Here is a 17,933-nt window from a genome sequence, read left to right on the forward strand (position 1 = left end):
GCATGGTCTGCTGGGGGGGACCACTCCCGGGGGCCTGTCCTCACCCTGGGGGGACACGGCCACCCTGGGCACCCTCCACCCCAGCCCCGGGGGATGCAGCTGCCCCCGGCCCCGGCCCCTGTCACCAACCCAGGGGGGACACAGCTGCCCTGGGCACCCTCGACCCCAGCCCTGGGGGACGGAGCACCCTGGGCACCCATCGCCCACCCCAGTGGGATGCCGTGGGGGGAGTGCTGCTGCCGGACCCCAGCCTGCCCCTGACTGCTGCCTTCCTGGCCAGGCTCGGCCTCGCAGTACGTGCCCACAGTGCGCAACGGCCGTGAGGTGGTGGACTCCACGACGTCGTCCTTGTGAAGGACGGGGAGGCCAGGTCGTGGTGCTGCTGCTCCTGCCTGCGGCTGCACTGCACCCCGGCTCCCTCCCCAGGGAGAGCAGCGCCCGCGGCACCGCCCGCTCAGGGGCCAGAGGCAGCCGGGAGGCTCGGCCCCCGCCCCAGCACGAGCTACACGTCCCACGCGCTGGGTCATGGTACGTTGTCACCCTTCCTTTGCACTGAGCCACGTTACACATCCCTTGTCCCCTGCCCTGAGCCCTGGTGCACTACCCCCTGTCCCTGCACCCAGCCATGGTGAACATCCCCAGTCCTTTGCACTGAGCCGTGGTGCACGACCCTGTTGTCACCTGCACCGAGCCATGGTGCGTGTCCCCTCGTCTCTTGCACTGAGCCGTGGTGCACGTCCCCTGCGTCACCTGCACTGAGCCGTTCTGCACATTCCCCCATCCCCTGCGCTGAGCCCTGGTACGTGTCCCCCTGTCCCTTGCACCAAGCCACGGTCCGTCCACGTCCCCGTCCCTTGCACTGAGCTGAGGTGCACATCATCCCCTCCATCCCCCTGCCCCGAGCCACGGTGAACGTGCCCCCCGTCCCTTGCACTGAGCCGCAGTGCACAGACCCCGGCCCTTGAACTGCACTGTGGTACACGTTCCCCACCCCTGCACCAGCTGTGGTGCAAGCCCCTTGCCCCAAGCCGCCGTGCACAACCCGACTCCCTCTTGCTGAGCCACACCAAGTCACGCCCCGCTTGCCCCGAGCCACGCCGAGCCCTGCCCCAGCACCCACTGCCCTCGCCCTATCGCCCACCCCGATTTCCTGGTGTGGGGCCTTTCATGTCCCCCTTGTGCCAAGCCGTGTCCCACGTCCCCCCTCCCTGGGCCAGCAGAGACACCCCCCCCCAGGCCCTTTGCACATTTTCACCTTTTCCTCCTCGTTTTCGGCCCCGGGAAAGCCGCCGAGCGCTGCCAGGCTGGGCCCAAGCCCCCTCCGTCCCCCCGCTCGCTGTGCATAGTGCTTCTCACCCCTTCGTGGGAGACAGGGCAGAGGAGCGGGGCTCAATGCCCACTGCCCCCCCGGCCCCTGCAGAGCCCGGGGGATCCGGCGGGGGCTGAGGGCAAGTAACAGGACCCAGGTATTTGAGCCCAACCAAGTTTTTAAGAGTAGATTTTTTCCGTGAGCAAGAGCATGATTTTTTTTTTTTTTTTAAATTTATGTAAATAAAGTGGTCTTGGTTTTGTTTGTTTTTGTTTTTTTTTTTTAAATGGACTCTGCCACAGCTCCTGTCCATCCGAACCTGAGGGAAGGGGGCAGACCCTCGCAGAGGGCAGAGCCACAGCACGATATGGGGGCCAGCAGGGGTGGGGGGGCCACGCGACACCCCCCACTCGTGCCCTGCCGGCCCCAGGAGGGTGGTCGCATGAAGGACGTGGGACGCAGCTCCGGCGGCTCCGGGGCCAGGGGGCTAGGAGCTGTCGGGGGCTTCGGGGCTGGGGGCTGCAGCCCTCCGCTTCAGGGGGATGATGCAGATGCTGTTTTTGGCTTCTTTGACTCTCCACCACCGGCCGAGCCTATAGATGAGAGAGATGGGGGTCACCCTCGGCCGGGCCGCAGCGGAGAGGGGGCTGCCCCTGGGCAGTGGCAGGGAGTGGGGACGGTACCGGTGCTCCTGTCCAAGGCCGGCCACCAGGAAGTCGCCGCCTGCGGAGAACTTGAGGCTGTTGACAAAACCCACCTGGAGGGGACAGGGCAGGGTGAGGGGCTCCCGCAGTCTCCTCCTGCCGCCCAGGGAGGGGAGCCCCCACCAAGAGACGCCCCCAGCCCAGCTCCAGCATCCCCAACCTCCCCATCCGTACCAAGGGGATGTCGCAGAGGGGCTCCAGCTTCCGAAATCCCTCACCACACTTCCAGAGCTTCACGCTGGCACTGTGGGAGCCTGGGGCAGAGAGAGGAGACTCCTGCTATGCATCCTGACCCAGGGAAGGGAGCAGGACAGCCCCCCCAAACCCCTGCTCCAAAGCGGCTGCCACACACCTGTAGCCAGGAGGTCACTGTTGCGCAGAGCGGCCACTGCGGAGATCCAGTACGGCTGCTGCAGGCCCTGGGAGTCCTGCATGCCGTGCGCCTGCCGGGCCAGCGCCAGTGGCTTCTTCTTCGTCAGCCCCCACAGGGCTACGGACCTGCCAGGGCGGGGAGGGGTGAGGGGGCTGCGGGGGGCACCGCCTGCCCACCCCGGGCACCAGCCAGCCCCGCGCTCACCCGTCATCAGCGCCCGACACCATGTGCTCCTCGTTGATCAGCTGGATACAGTCGATGGAGCCCCTACGGAGAGAACAGGCAACTACCAGCAGTTCCGAGCGTGCTTTGGGATTCCATTTAGGAAGCAAGGGCTCACCAGGGCGTCAGTGTCCCCAGAGCGCCAGCAGGCTCCTGGTGACACTTGGCACCCTCACACCGCTGCCCCAGCTGGACCCGCCTGCCCGCAGGCCCCTCTCCTGCCCCAGACCTACTGGTGCCCGTAAAACACAAGCTGTGACTCCTCGGGGATCTTCCAGAGCCGCACGGTGCCGTCCCGTCCCCCCGCCGTCACACAGCAGTCCCGGCTCAGGCTGTCCAGCCCTGTGATGACGTCCTGGTGCCCGAAACTGGAGGGAGAGGTGGCAAAGAGCTGCGGCGGGCACGGCCCTCCGCCACAGCGCCTGCCCCCGGCGAGGGGGGTCAGCGGGGTGTCCCCTCCCACGTCTTACAGGGTCTCCATGTATGCATTCTCCGCCACGTTCCAGACCTTGACGCAGCGGTCACGGGAGGCGCTGTACAGCTGGTACGTGTCTTTCCGGAAGGACAGGCCCTGCGGATGGACAGACAGATGTCCGTCTGGGGGGGCAGCGGTGAGGGGCACCAGGGAGGATGGCGCTGCCTGGCCCCACAGGCGTCACAGCTGATGCCCCTGACTCACCGAGACGGCATTGCGGTGCCCGGTGAAGATGTGCAGGCGCTTGCAGCTGGCTGCATCCCAGATCACGATCATCTTGTTCCTGTCTCCCGTAGCCTGGCAGAACACAGGGGATACCCGAGACCTACTCCTCGGGGACCTGCGGCCCGTGCCAGCCTCTGCTCCCACCCCATGTGCTTTGGGGGGTCCCAGGGACCCATTCTTGACTCCGGTGGAGGCAGGGGCTGCTTTAACCCAGCAAAGTATACCTGGGCATGAGATACGGCTCCCCAGGACCCCGGGAGGAGATGCACTCCCCACCACCACCTCTCCGCCCCACATGGCAGCGCCAGCATCCCTCTCCCGTACCAGGTACTTGCCATCCGATGAGATGGCCATGCAGAGGACATGCGACGCGTGCCCCATGTGCCGCTCCCCAGTGCCCTTCTTCCCCCCAGGCACAACGCAGAGCCTCTTCCCGCTCTCCACCTCCCCTACGGGAAAGGCACCACCGTCACCCCCTGGGAGCCTCCCACCGCTCCGGAAAGCATCAGTGAGCCTCCCACAGAGCCCAAAACGATGCATGTGCACATCCCCAGAGGGGCCAGGGGCCAAGCCACCTCCACAGGCACCCACGGTCCTGCTGCTGCAGGGTCCCCGCAGGGTTCAGGCTGGGGGAACAGCCCGTCGTGGCCCCAGGGGAACACTTGCATTTGATGAGGGAGCCGTCCTTGGAAGCAGAAAAGATGAACCTGTCATCCGGAGAGATGACCAGGCAGGTGATGGGCAGCTGGTGCGCCCGCAGCATGCGGATGCTGGCTGGATCCAGAGGCTGCACCTGCAGGGAGAGCGGGATGTGAGCTGGGCTGCCCCCGTCCCTTCCCCAGGCTTGGGAGCACCCGAGCACAGCACCCTTCCTTCTCCAGGGCGCCAGCAGCCGGCACGCCGGGCGGGAGAAGGGCTGTGGTCCCATAGCTGGCATGGCAAGTCGGGGTACCAGCTGTGGCCATGCCTGAGTGTCCCCAAAGCCGGCACTTACAGTCCGGCAGCCCCCCAGCACTGGGCACTTACGTCTTTGGCGATGAGGCGCTGCAGCCGGCCCTTCGGCTCGAGCTGGGGAAGAAGCAGGAGGCTCAGCAGAGGCAGCCCCAGCCCCGCGGGAGGGGGACAGAGCCCGCCGGCGCCACCGGGACCAAGGGGACGCGCCCCGCTCCCTGCTCACCACGTCCTCCTTCAGCCGGTCACCGATGAGATCTGCGGGCGTCTCTTCCTCCTCTGCCGCCGCCCGCTCCTCCTCTGCGGTGGACACGGGGCATGAGGGCCAGGCTCAGCACCGGGGGCTGCCCGCCTCTCTGCCCCGCCGGGGCACCGGCGCCAGGGGCCAGGTGGGGCTCACCGTACTGGCGGAGCTGCTCCAGGTACAGCTTGGCCATGCGCAGCTTCTTCTCCTGCGGCATCTCCTCTACCTCCTCCTCCGCCGCCGCCCCAACAACGGGCTGCGGGGACAGGCGTGAGCACCGCCACCGGCACCCCCACCGGTACCGCCATCCCCCCCGGCGCAGCCCTTACCTCTCCGGCTTGGAGTCGCTGGACACCTCCTCGCCGCCACCCGCGGCCTCCCCTCGGCGCCCGGGACCTGCGGGAAGGGGACAGGCGCGGCAACACCCGCCGGAGCGACCCCGCCGGGGCAGTGCCTCTCGCCCCCCTCCCTCTCCCCGGCCCGGCCCTCACCGCCGCCCACGGCCGCCGCCGCCCCGGCACCCCCCACTCACCGAGACGGTGTGGCGGTGATGGCGTACCCAAATCATCATCAGCTTGTTCTGCCCCTCAGGGCCTCTGGTCCCATCGCATGTCCTTTGGGGGGTCCCAGGGACCCGTCCTTGGCTGTGCCGCGGCCGTGGCTCTGCCTGGGGCGGGTGCCGGGGGGCCTGTCCCGGCGATGCTCTCAAGAGCTAAAATCTGCTCTTGTGCTGAAACTTCATTTTGCGCTGCCCTTCCTGCTGGGGACGCCGCTGGAGCCAGAGCATCGGTGGCTTTGTAGCTCCCGGGCTCGGCCACATCAGCCCAAGGCAGCGCAGGCTCCTCCGATGGTGGGAGGCAGAAAAAGTGATTTACCCCAGTGTGGCCCGGGGGAGGGAAGGCTTCAGCTTCAACTTCGGCTTCGGCTTCGGCTTCGGCTCTGGCTTGGGCTTCTCCTCCCCTCTGTTTCGCCGCCCAGCAGAGAAGCTGGTGCTTTGTGGCAAAGACGAAGCGCGTGGACAGGTCTTGCCCTGGACCGCTGGAAGGAGCGGCTGTCCTGCTGCTCTCCGGAGGATGCCGGCTCCTCGGGGGCTGAGGGCTCTTCTTTCCTGTTAGACGCTGGAAGAGCAGATACCCCGGCCTGCAGAGCGTCCTAGGGCTGGGGCTGCTGCTTTGTCTCTGCCCAAGCAGAGTCCTCGCTGGGGGCCGAGTGCCACCTCATCCACGCCCTCGGCAGCTGTAAGCTCAGCTGTTGTAGGTTAAACCCCGACTTCAGCCTTCCGCATTGCAGGATGAGGTCCGTCTGAGTCGCCAGGGAGGAGGCCATGGGGCTGGCATCTTTCTTTGCGCCCTGAAGGACTGCAGGCGCAAAGCAGCAGAGGTGAGGTGACAGCCCTCTGTCCCCTCCAGGCAGGGCACGTTGCAGCCCGTGATTCACAGGGCCAGGAGGGAGCCAGGGGGCAAGTGGCTCGGCTGGAGGCTGCTGGTCAGGAATAGCCCCCTCCAGAAACAGCCCCCCTCCCCACAGACCCGCTGGGAGCAGAGTCCCCCTCGCCCAGGGTGGGGGAGCTCCGTGCTGGGGTCCTGCCTCCTCCCCGCTGCCCTCACTCACCCTCTCTGATGTACGCCATCTCCTCACGCATATCCGCCTGCCGTCCCATGAGCCCTGGGGGGACGCAGCGTGTTGGGGACCCTGCTGCCTGTCAGGAACCCCGCTTGCCCATCGGGGACCCCGCCACCCAGCCCGCCTGGCTGCACAGCTCCCCGGGGAGGGCTGACCCCGGGGTGCAGCATCGGGGAGAGGATGGATGGGCCTGTTTCCAGCCCCACCTGCGCAGGCAGGGGTGAGAGGGGGTGAAGGGGTGCCCCACAGGTTCTGCCCCGGGACACGGGGACCCTGAGAGAGGAAGGGACCCCGGAGCTCATGGCTCACCGATGAACCTGACAGCCTCCTGCCGCAGGGGCTCCTGCGGGCTCCGCAGGTAAGGCTGGCTCTGGCGCAGGTAGTCCTTGGCCTTCCTCCTCTTCCTGGCCAGCTGGAGAGAGGAGAAGGGCGCAGGCTTGGCATAGAGCTGCCCCCCAGTTGGCCCGTCCCCCCACCCAGGGCTACCCTCCTTCCCCCCAGCACCACATTCCCAGCTTCCTGCCATGTGGCATCGGGGTTCAGAGGGAGCAGAGGGCTCCCCAGGGATGCTGGGGTGCCATCCTGGTGGCAGGGTCCCCTTTGGGACCCCAGGGGAGAGGACAGCAGGGAGCAGAGCCTGCTCCGGGAGGCTCCGTGCTGCTAGAGGGGCACAGCCCTCTGTCCCCCGCACTGGGCATGGGGCAGGGTTCGTCCAGGTCGGATCCCGGGGGCACTGGGGCTGCGCTTACCAGGCACTCGCTCATCCTCCATGCCTGCGCGATCTCGGCCAGCTGCGCCAGCTGCCTCCACTTCAGGAACTGGCCAGCGCTGCGGAGGGCTTCAAGGGAGGCCTGGTGAGCAGCAGAGAGATGCCACCACCGCCAGTCGGGTCACAGGACCCTGTGTCCCCCCTCTTGGCAGGGCTCAGAGCCTATCCCTGCCCATGCAGGAAAGACACAGCAGCGGGGGACTGATGCTGCCACCAGGTTCAGCACCCCAGGGTGCTGAAGATAAGTGCAGCCACCCTCTCTGGCTGGAAGCCTGTTGGGGCTTCAAGCTTTTGGCCCCAGGATGCTGCGGAGCCATAACCCAGTCTCTGAGGCTGCAGGGACCGATGCCAGGGGCTGTGTGGAGGGAGCTGGGTGGGAAAGGGACCCACCTCCCCATCCATCCAGGTAGCAGGAGGTAAAAGACAGCAGTGGGCAGGGAGGTGGGCCCTGCCTGGTCCTAGGCACTCAGCAAGCTAAACCTCATGGTGACACACATTTGAAGGGTCCAGTGCCCTGCCCAAAGGACCGGTCAGGTTGGGATCCCACCTTAGCCACACTCTTGTCCTGGTCGTGCAGGTGAAAGAGCAGCGGCAGTACGCTGTCCCACACCTCCTTCTTCATCCTCTTCTTTTCGGCACCCACCACGAGCCCCATCGTGGTTTGGAAGAGACGGATGGAGAGCTCCCGCACGGTGCCTGACTCCTGGGGGAGGAGGGGAGGAGGACCTCAGCCCCAAGCCCATGGCGTGCAAGGGGCTGACATGGAGATGGATGTCCCCAAACCAGTGGCAGGCAACCCCGTTCCAAAAGGGAGCGAGCTGCGGCATGCAGAAGGTCTGCTCAGGGGGGCTGGGGTCCCCGGGGCTGGGGTCCGGAGAGGGAGACCCTGCGGAGGGCTGGGGGATGCTGCCAGGGCAGGGTGCGCATTGGTGGGGCTCAGCACACCTGCTGCCCTCCTGCCACCACCGTCCCCACCGCGGCAGGGAGGCCGAGCCGGGGTGAGTCCATGCCAGGGGCTTGGGACGCAGCACGGAGCCACCGAGGGCAGCGATGGGGTCTGGGGGCTGTGGGGCCAAGCGTCCCCCTGCAGAGCACGGGGCTGCAGTGGGAGGCGTGAAGGGAGGTGTCGGGTGAAGGGGGCATGGAGCTGTCCCCCAGCCTTACGTTGTTGAAGAGTGGCTGGAGCTTGCCAGCTAGTGCCAGGGCGGTGAGGCTGGGCATCTTCCCCTCCAGCAGCTGGAGCACGTTGCTGAGCACGGACAGGGCCAGGGCGCTGGCATCGCTGTCAGCATCCTGCAGCTGCTCCATGATGTGTGGCAGCAGGACAAGGGTTCTCTTTGCCTGTGTGAGACATGCCACCTCCTTTTTGTAAAGCAGCGACCAATCGCAGGGGTGAAAACCCTCTCCGCCAACACTGGCCTCCCCGCTGGCTTCTCAGCAGGCAGCGTGGGTTACGAGGGCAAGGTCCCAGCAGACAGGGCTTACCGGCATGGCCATGGCAAGACCAGGGCGCAGAGGGGGAGGACAGGCAGCGCTGGCTCCTTGCCAGCCCTCGGCTGCCTCCTTCTCCACCAGACCCCTTGGGCAGGCTGGTGGGCGACCAGCACTGCCTGCAAAGCTGCCCAAGCTGCCAGCAGCCCCCACCACAGCCACTGCGTTTCACCCTGGGGCTCAGCACCCCCCGCTCAGGCTCTGCAGACCCCACGCTCAGGCTGGTCGCTCTGCTGCCAGCATCCCTGCCCGGACATGCTGGCAGAGGGAGCCCGGTCCCCTTGGCACTGCTGCCTCTCTCCTTGCACGGCACAGCCATGGGGCAGAGGGCCAGGGAGGCAGGACAGCTGGCTGCAGCCGGCACAGCTCCCGATGCCCAGAAAAGCCTAAGCTGCCGCATTACCCACTGCTCCAGCCTGGGCTGCTCTCCCGGCTGTCCCCTACTCACCGTGTCGGGCCTCTCGGTGAGCCTGAGGATGCCCCTGAGCACCAGGCTGGGCATCCCCAAGCATTGGCTCCGCAGATACATGGGGAAGATTTCCAGGGCACGGTCCAGCTCTTCACCGAGGTCGGTGCAGCCCAGCATCTGAAACACGTGCAGCGGAAGCTGGTGTGGTGCTGGCTCCAACCATCAGCTCAGGGCAAGGAGGCTGGGGCAAGACCAAACCCGGACGGAGGCGGCGGGGATTGCGGAGAGCCCCCGTGCCCCACACCACACCGCCCTGGTTGCTCGCCTGCTCCTCCATGGTACCAGCCGGAGCCCACCCACCGCCCCAGCTCCCCCCCCAGCGGTGGGCATGGGCGAGCCGAGCGTTGGAGGCAGTTTGGAGCAGTGCCACCTCGAGGCTCACCTCGACGAGGAAGACCATGGCGATCATCTCCCAGGTGGGGTCCTCCACACTGAGGAGCTCTGCCAGATGGCAGAAGATGGTGGAGCGCAGGGGTCTTGGGGTCTTCATCATCTCCCTGGCAGGGGGAAGGAGGCACGGTCAGGCCTGAGCCAGGCAGGCACATCTCTTTGGGGTTTGCACCAGTCTGGACATCACCACTCTGCAGCACTTTGAGCAACAGGGACCCTGCTGCCATCAGCCCCAAGGGTGGGGGTGGCATGGGGTGCCCAGTCCCCGAGGAGCAGGGAGAAGGGGCTCTCACCTGGCCACAATCCGCACTCCCATGAGGTGGGTCTGGGCGCTGAGCAGGGTGTCCCAGCCACCCTGCGCCTCAATGGCCAGCACCTGGCTCTCAAAGCCCATGCTGCAGAGCAGCATTCTCATGGACTGCACCGCAGACCTGCTCAAGAAGAAATGCTCAGCTCCCACTGGGAGCCCTGGCTTGGCTCCAGGTGGCTGGCAAGGATGAGAGGGCAGGGATGCAGCACCTGATGGGAGTGAGCAGATCCTGTTGGTGCTCCTTCCAGAAGATGTGCACCTCCTGCAGCGTCAGCTCTGTGGTGAACGACACTTGGAAAAGCAGCACCAGGAAAAACTGGGGGAAAATCGCCTCCACCTGCTGCAGGCAGGTGGGCTGCAGGAGGATCTCGCCTATCGTCCTGGCTGCCTGCAGAAGACACCCAAACACCAAGATGTCCCTGCGCCCCTGGGGAGGTCAAGGCTTGGGGTGGGCAGGGAAGGGGAGCAGCGGCCCCGCACAGCTGAGAGCAGCCCTGGAGGTCAGCAACTCACAGCCAGGGAGCGGATGCGCGGGTGATCCTTAGGGGAGGTGGAGGTCTTGCGCAGCGACTGGTTCATCAGCATGCTGAGCAGCTCCTGCAGCACCTTCTTTGCAGCCTGGGGCTCGGACAGCATCGTCTTCCACATGGCCATGGCGACACTGCGGGAAACCAGGGCTCTGTCAGCGGGGACACCCCGGAGGATGGCCGGGCTGAAGTCCCTCAGGAGGGTCTTGGGGCCCCCCTCCCAGTGTGAGAGGAGCCCCAAAGAATGGTGGGCCCCGTACGGGGTGCACGTTGGGGAGCACTGCAGCAGGCTGGCCACCACTTCGCTGGGATGTTTGCCCATCAGCACCAGCAGGGCCCTGTCCAAGCTGTTGAGGGCTACCAGCGCCTTGATGGAGGGCAGGCTTCTGTAGATGGCCCACATGACGTTCAGCACCTGGAGGGCAGACATGGGTGGGAGTGGGGATGTCAGCAGGGCAAGCGTGGCCGTTTACCCAGCTCCCACTGGGAGGTGCTTCCGTTCCCGTTGCAGTACGCCGGCTTGAGACAGCATCAGTGCTGGCCAGGCGCAGAGCCGGGGGAGGAAAGGTCCCCCGCTGGGCTGGAGCATCGGCCATGCCACCCACGGGCTCCTCACCTGCCCTGCCTGGAAGGCAGGGTCTGCCACAAGGATGTCCACCATGTGGGCAGCCACACTGATGCTGTAGATGCTTGGGTCTCTGAAGCTCTCGATGGCCATGAGGATGATGTCTGCCTGGTCGGAGGGTCGGAGGTATTTCGTGAACATCTGTGAGATGAAGGAGAGGAGGGAAGATTTGTCACCCAGAGCGTCACCCAGAGCATCTCAGCTGTGGAGTGAGAGTGAGACGCAGAGTCAGGGTGTGCTGAGGAGGAGACCGACAGTGGGGGTCAGGGTCCCGTGGGGAACTGGAGCTCGCTGGGGGCCTTTGCCTAGCCCCTGCTCAGAAACAGCACGAGCTCCCATCATCCCCATGCATTGGGTATCCCTTCACTCATGCCGACCCCCCTGGTCAGGGGCTGAAGGCACTTCTTACCAAGAAGATTTCGCTGGCACAGCCGTTTTGTGAAAGCTGCCAGGGCTGCTTCACTTGCCAGGCCTCCTGCAGCTGCCCTGTGTCATGCAGCCAGGGCCACCTGCCTGGGGAGGAGCAAAACCAGGGTTCTCAGAGCGAGGGTGCAGAGCTGGAGGTGCAGTCTGAGAGCATCGGGCTGAAAAGTCACTGGCAAAGAAAGAGGGCACCCAGACAGGTCTGGGGAGCAGAAACCAGGGAGGGTCCAGGGCTAGTGTGAGCAGGGGTGAGGGGAAATGGCTTTTCGTGCAGGCGGGTTGGATCAAGCTTTCTCTTGCCAAGGAGAGCGGCCCCTGGCTGCCCATGCCTCGGGGCACCCAGCCCGACACAGCTTCTCTTACTTCTCTGCTGCAGGACGAAGGTGTGCAGGTGATAGAGAGCTTCTGCAGCCTCGTGGCGGGTCCCCTGGTCCTTGCAGGTGCAGCAGAGGGTGAGGTGCCCCACCAGCTTCCCCAGCATCGCAAACCGATGTGTCTTGGAGCACTGATGTCTGACTGTGGCTTGTGCAAAGCAGGGGCAGAGCTGGGGGAAGAGAGGCAGCATGGGCACAAGGTGAGCCCCAGCTGCTCCCAGAGCAGCCAGGCAGCAGCCCAGAGCAGGGCAGCGCTGCCAGACGCAGGTTCCTGCCTGTGCCCGTGGCAGCCCTGCTCTGCCCTGGGAGAGAGCATGGACAGGACAGGGGCAGGGCAAAGACTCCTGCTCCTGACCTCCTGCTGACTGGGTGCCCAGCTTCCCCGGGAGGTGCTGGGGCTCAGGGCCACAGGGGCTGCCCAGGCCAGGAGCTCCGTACCTGCAGCAGGGGGCAGGTGGTGATGAACTCGGCTAGCCTGGCAATCCGTGCCATGGCCCTCTCCTGCACTGCTGCCAGCTGGGAGTTGGTGAAGGACAGCAGGAGCTGGGAGGAGAAAAGCTGCTGATGTGCCAGGGAGGTGGCATGGCACAGCCCAGCCCAGCCAGGCTTGCGCCGGGGCAGTGCCCAGGATGGGGCACGTGTCCTTCTTGCCCCTCGCAGCAACTTGCTGCGGCCAGGCAGGTCGCCGCATTGCACTCCTGCTGCTGCGTCTGCTGCTTTCCACTCACTCCCACCTAAAAAAGTGCCTGCGCCCCCCACCCGAGGACCCCAAGGCTTTGGGATGACCACCTGCCTGGGGACCTGCAGTGCGGGCTCTGGGATATGGCCTGTGGTGAAGCTGGAAGGGGAAAGCCCCAGGGCTGGGCTCCCCTTGCCAGGCAGGCAGGCAGGTCCATCTGGGAGGGAGTGTTGGGCAGGATGGGCAGTGGGCAAGGCTGCAGGGGTGAGGCGGGCTGGGGCAGGAGGAGAAGGGTCTCTGGCAGCAGCCAGGAGGCAGCGGGCTGGGTGGGGGGCACGGCAGGGAAGGAGGGATGTTCCCTGCCCCCCTCCTTGCACCAGGCACTGGGCAGGGGGCACTGCTCAACCCGGGGGTCACTGCCCGTGGCGACCCTGTGCCAAGGCCCGACCTGCAAGATCTTCTGCAGCTCCAGGATGCCGAGAGGGCCGGCGCTGCGTACCAGTGCCTGCAGCATGCTGTCCATCGCAGCCAGGGTCTGTGAGGCGGACAGAGTCTTGGGGGCAGCCCTGGAAGCCTCGGGGTGGGGGTGGGGGGGGTGTCTGTGGCCCTGCGGTGCCCAGGAAGGGGCCTCGGGGTGGGGGAGGTCCCTGTGTTTCACCCTGTGGCGTACCTGGGAGTAGAGGAAAGCCGTGGGTCCCTGGCTGTCCTGCGGAGGCAGGTGGAAGATGCTGCAGAAGCAGATTTGGAGGAGGCTGCTGCTCTTCTCCTGCAGAAGCAGCCCCGCTTGGCTGTGGGGACAGAGAATTGCTCTTCAGATCCAGCAAGGAGGAAGCAGACCCTGGGGTTGGAGACCTGGGCTGATCCCCACACTGCAGGGGACATCTCAACCCCCCCATGACGCTGACACTCGCCTTTAGGGGGAAAACCCTGTGGCACCCCCTGCCCTGCTGTCTGCCTCCCTCGTGGACCCAGGGCTGGGGAAGCCCCCGACCTGGGATTGCCCAGCACCGGGAAGGCCAAGCTGGGGGCTGGGGCAGCTACCTCATGGAGCTGATGGCCAGCATGGCTTGCTGCCGCACCGCAGTGTCCAGGTGGTCAGCGGGCTCCTCTTGCAGCAGCACCTGTGGAGCACAGCAGGGTGGGACGGATCGGGATGGGCAGTCTCCCTTGGCCAGCAAGAGCCTGCGGGGCTGGCAGAGCCCAGGTGCCCCCATCTTGGCACCCCCTCCCCACCCAGCACCCAGCGGTCCCAAGCCCTGTGGTGGGAAGGGCTGTGCCCATTACAGAGCCACAGGCTGGCCGAGAGACCTGCAAATGTCATCGGGTCCAAGCCTGGGCTCCAGCCGGGCCACCCAGGTGGCGTTGGAGCATCTACAAGGACGGAGACCCGGAGCAGTGCTCATCCACACCCCGCTGCCTGGCCGAGCCCTCTCCTGCCCCCAGGGCCATGCCACTGCACACTGCCCCTGCCTCAGCCTGGCTGGCAGCCCCTCACCTCAATGGTCTCCGCCACCTCCAGCTGGCAGAAGTAAAGCATGTCCCACATGGTGGAGTCCACTCTGGTAGTGCTGCAGATGGTGTGGACGGAGGCCAGAAACTGCAGCTTCTGGTCCTCTTGCTGCCAGCCGGGGAGGGGACAGATGGACAGACAGTGTCAGGGGGGAGAGAGAGAGCTGCGGGGAGGCCAGCACAGCCCCCAGCACCTTGTGAGCACGGGATGGGGTCAGAAAGATCGGCCAGGAGACAGGGGCGCCGCCTCGTAGAACTGGCCAAGGTTACCTTTGGTCTGCTCCGGAGGAAGGCTCGGATGATGCCCAGGGTATACGCTTCCTCCCTGGGCAGAGCCAAGGCAGAGTGGCATGAATCTGGCAGAGAGAGAGCAGGCAGGGCTGGGGGGCAGGCAGGGGGGAACACTCGAGCCCTCTGCCCAGCTCCCGGTGATGTCACCAGCCCTGGCTCAAGGCTGGGATGCTGGTGTCCCCTGTGTGCCCCAGGGGCAAAGGTGCGATGCTGGAGGGCCGCACGGGGAGGGGGCCCTGGCTTGCCCAGGTGAGGGACACGCTGGCACTGCGGGGCAGGGAGAGTCCCTGTCCCGGGATGCCATGAGAGGGCTGGCTCCCTGGCCACTGTGCCGTGGGAGCCCCGATGCCAGCCCGCCTGGGGGATGGGAGCCTGGGACAGGGCAGAGCAGGGTGGGCAGCCCCCTGCCTGCAGCGCCCACACACTCACCTGCCTGCAGCGGCTCAAGCTTACACATCTCACTGGGCTTTGGCCTGGAGCTGGGAGCTGGGGCAGCTCTGTCCTCCTCGGCCCGCCTAGGGTGGTCGGGGGGTCTCCCCGCCATCCTGCGGAAGGAAGGGAGGGAGGCAAGGGGTGAGAAGGACCCTGCGCCCCCTGGGGCTGCCCTGCCGGGGCGGTGGGGCAGAGGTGGCCGTGCTTGGGAGGCTCCTCGCTCCCCCCCTGTCCAGGAGCTGCTGGCAGCTGCCCAGAGAGCCAACGTGTCCTTCATGTGGGTGGCCAGTGATGGGTGGGGAGCCCTGGAGAGCGTGGTGGCTGGCAGTGAAGCAGTGGCGGAGGGAGCAATCACCATCGAGCTGGCAGCCTACCCCATTAAGGAGTTTGCTGCCTACATCCGTAACCTCAACCCCTACAATAACAGCCGAAATCCCTGCTTTCGGGACTTTTGGGAGCAGAAGTTCAAGTGCAGCTTCCACACGCAGGACTGTAGCCGGTACTCCCTCAAGACAGGCAAGTTTGAGCCAGAGTCCAAGATCACGTTTGTGGTCAATGCGGTCTATGCCATGGCCCGCTCTCTCCACAACATGCACCAGGTGCTGTGCCCCAACGCCACCAAGCTCTGCGACGCCGTGAAAGCCGTCAATGGCAAGAGGTTCTACAAGGACTTTATGCTCAATGTTAATTTTGATGGTGAGTCCAGAGATGGAGACAAGGGTTGGCTGCCTAACTGGAAAGGGATGGGTGGAGGGACGGGGAGGAGGAAGGAGACCCGTATTTGACCCAAAGCCCTCCGGTTCCTCCAGCCTGCCCACACCTGGGGACCCGTGTGCTATGGGCTGTGGTTGTCCCAAGATGCCAACAGCTCACCATCACCCTTGGGAGGCAATCTAGGCCTTCTGTCCCCAGTGTGGAGAAGCTGGTGACCAACTCCATCCTGCTAGAGCTGGGTGGGACCGGCCCCACAGGGGCCCCTCCGGGAACGTCAGGCCTTGGAGACCTCACTTGGAAGCGCCATGATTTATTCACATTTCAGGGATTAAAGTGGAGGGAGAACCTTGATCAGGGACCTACATAGTTGGGGATGAATTAGAAGTGTGGCTGTGCTCTGTGACTTGGGCTGAGCCCAGCTACCCAGGTGTCACTGAGAGCCATGGAGGCTGAAAAATCCCGCTCTGTCCCTGCAGAGCTGGCTGGGGCTGCCGAGCATTTAGGCATGTGGGGAGATGATAGTTCTCAACCATTGCTTTCCTGCTCCTAATGTGTGCATAGGCAGCAATTATGAGAGTGAAGGCAGGGAACAGGTTGGACATTTGCCTGTGACCATGGTGGGATGTGACCCTTTGAAGGGGCCCTGCCTCCACGCCGGGAGCGAGCACTCTCCTGCCCCATGGCAGTCACCATCTCCCTTTCTTCTCCCTCCAGCTCCGTTCAGGCCAGCAGGCACCAAGAGTGTCGTTCGATTTGACCGCTACGGTGATGGCATCGGGCGCTACAACATCTTCAGCTATCACCACATGGACGGGCGGTATCGGTATCAGAAGGTGGGCTACTGGGCTGAGGGGCTCATCCTCAACAGCAGCCTCATCCCCTGGGCTGAGACCTCCATCCCTGTGTCCCAGTGCAGCGACCCCTGCAAGAAGAATGAGAGAAAGAGCATGCAGCCCGGAGACATATGCTGCTGGATCTGCATCCCCTGCCAGCCCTACGAGTACTTGCTGGATGAGTTCACCTGCGTGGACTGCGGTCTCGGTTACTGGCCCAATGAGACCCTGAATGGCTGCTACGAGTTGCCCCAAGAGTGTATCCGCTGGAAAGACGCCTGGGCCATTGGTCCCGTCACTATCTCTTGCCTGGGTTTTATCTCCACCCTCTTTGTTTCTGGAGTCTTCGTGAAGAACAATGATGACACCCCCATTGTGAAGGCCTCAGGCCGGGAGCTCTGCTACATTCTCCTGACCGGGGTCCTCACGTGCTACAGCATGACCTTCATCTTCATCGCAAAGCCTTCCACCGAGGTGTGCACGCTCCGGCGTCTGGGGCTGGGCACGTCCTTCGCCGTCTGCTATTCGGCCCTCTTGACCAAGACGAATCGCATCGCCAGGATCTTCAGCAGGGTGAAGGAGGGGGTCCAGCGCCCCCGGTTCATAAGCCCCACGTCACAGGTGGTCATCTGCATGGCCCTTATCTCTTGCCAGCTGATCATCGTCATCATCTGGCTGCTGGTGGAGACCCCCGGCACAGGCAAGGAGACGGAGCCTGACAAGAGGTACATCATCACCCTCAAGTGCAACAACTGCGATTCCAACATGCTCGTTTCGCTCACCTACAATGTCCTCTTGATGGTCCTCTGCACGGTCTATGCCTTCAAGACACGGAAATGCCCCGAAAACTCTAAAAGGGCTTGATCGGAGCGGTCCTGGTGACTTGGGCCCCGCAGGGTTTGTGGCTAGGAGATGCGTGGGCCTGGGCAAGGGTCTTCGGCCATGGACCTGGTGATGGTCACCTCTGCATTGGGGCGTTCGTTACCGGGTGAAGTGTGGCTGAGGGGGTAACGAGTCCTGGGGGGGGTGCTGCTGCCGGACCCCAGCCTGCCCCTGACTGCTGCCTTCCTGGCCAGGCTCGGCCTCGCAGTACGTGCCCACAGTGCGCAACGGCCGTGAGGTGGTGGACTCCATGACGTCGTCCTTGTGAAGGACGGGGAGGCCAGGTCGTGGTGCTGCTGCTCCTGCCTGCGGCTGCACTGCACCCCGGCTCCCTCCCCAGGGAGAGCAGCGCCCGCGGCACCGCCCGCTCAGGGGCCAGAGGCAGCCGGGAGGCTCGGCCCCCGCCCCAGCACGAGCTACACGTCCCACGCGCTGGGTCATGGTACGTTGTCACCCTTCCTTTGCACTGAGCCACGTTACACATCCCTTGTCCCCTGCCCTGAGCCCTGGTGCACTACCCCCTGTCCCTGCACCCAGCCATGGTGAACATCCCCAGTCCTTTGCACTGAGCCGTGGTGCACGACCCTGTTGTCACCTGCACCGAGCCATGGTGCGTGTCCCCCCGTCTCTTGCACTGAGCCGTGGTGCACGTCCCCTGCGTCACCTGCACTGAGCCGTTCTGCACATTCCCCCATCCCCTGCGCTGAGCCCTGGTACGTGTCCCCATGTCCCTTGCACCAAGCCACGGTCCGTCCACGTCCCCGTCCCTTGCACTGAGCTGAGGTGCACATCATCCCCTCCATCCCCTGCCCCGAGCCACGGTGAACGTGCCCCCTGTCCCTTGCACTGAGCCGCAGTGCACAGACCCCGGCCCTTGAACTGCACTGTGGTACACGTTCCCCACCCCTGCACCAGCTGTGGTGCAAGCCCCTTGCCCCAAGCCGCCGTGCACAACCCGACTCCCTCTTGCTGAGCCACACCAAGTCACGCCCCGCTTGCCCCGAGCCACGCCGAGCCCTGCCCCAGCACCCACTGCCCTCGCCCTATCGCCCACCCCGATTTCCTGGTGTGGGGCCTTTCATGTCCCCC

General features: G+C 65.1%; 2 protein-coding genes across 2 annotated transcripts; one reads left to right on the forward strand and one right to left on the reverse strand.

Annotated features, from left to right (window-relative positions):
• Positions 1-1,733: 1,733 nt before the first annotated feature.
• On the reverse strand, positions 1,734-13,729 carry LOC309594874 (U3 small nucleolar RNA-interacting protein 2-like; the record flags this gene model as incomplete). Its single annotated transcript, XM_082321274.1, has 21 exons — positions 1,734-1,902; positions 1,993-2,066; positions 2,188-2,267; positions 2,366-2,511; positions 2,591-2,689; positions 2,842-2,976; positions 3,079-3,179; positions 3,288-3,380; positions 3,633-3,757; positions 3,969-4,101; positions 4,335-4,376; positions 4,486-4,559; positions 4,660-4,759; positions 5,379-5,611; positions 6,436-6,538; positions 8,835-8,972; positions 9,238-9,296; positions 10,401-10,497; positions 10,699-10,848; positions 11,943-12,020; positions 13,679-13,729. The coding sequence occupies 21 exons, from the start codon at positions 13,727-13,729 to the stop codon at positions 1,797-1,799; spliced, it is 2,217 nt and encodes a 738-aa protein (XP_082177400.1). The 3' UTR covers positions 1,734-1,796.
• On the forward strand, positions 13,728-16,960 carry LOC309594875 (metabotropic glutamate receptor 2-like; the record flags this gene model as incomplete). The annotated part of the gene is made up of 3 exons (XM_082321275.1): positions 13,728-13,745; positions 14,652-15,111; positions 15,844-16,960. 3 exons carry the CDS (start codon positions 13,728-13,730, stop codon positions 16,824-16,826), a joined length of 1,461 nt encoding a protein of 486 aa, XP_082177401.1. The 3' UTR covers positions 16,827-16,960.
• Positions 16,961-17,933: the final 973 nt, after the last annotated feature.

Source organism: Platalea leucorodia, assembly GCF_965183815.1.
Source record: "Platalea leucorodia genome assembly, chromosome: 9".
Taxonomy (NCBI): Eukaryota; Metazoa; Chordata; class Aves; order Pelecaniformes; family Threskiornithidae; genus Platalea; species Platalea leucorodia.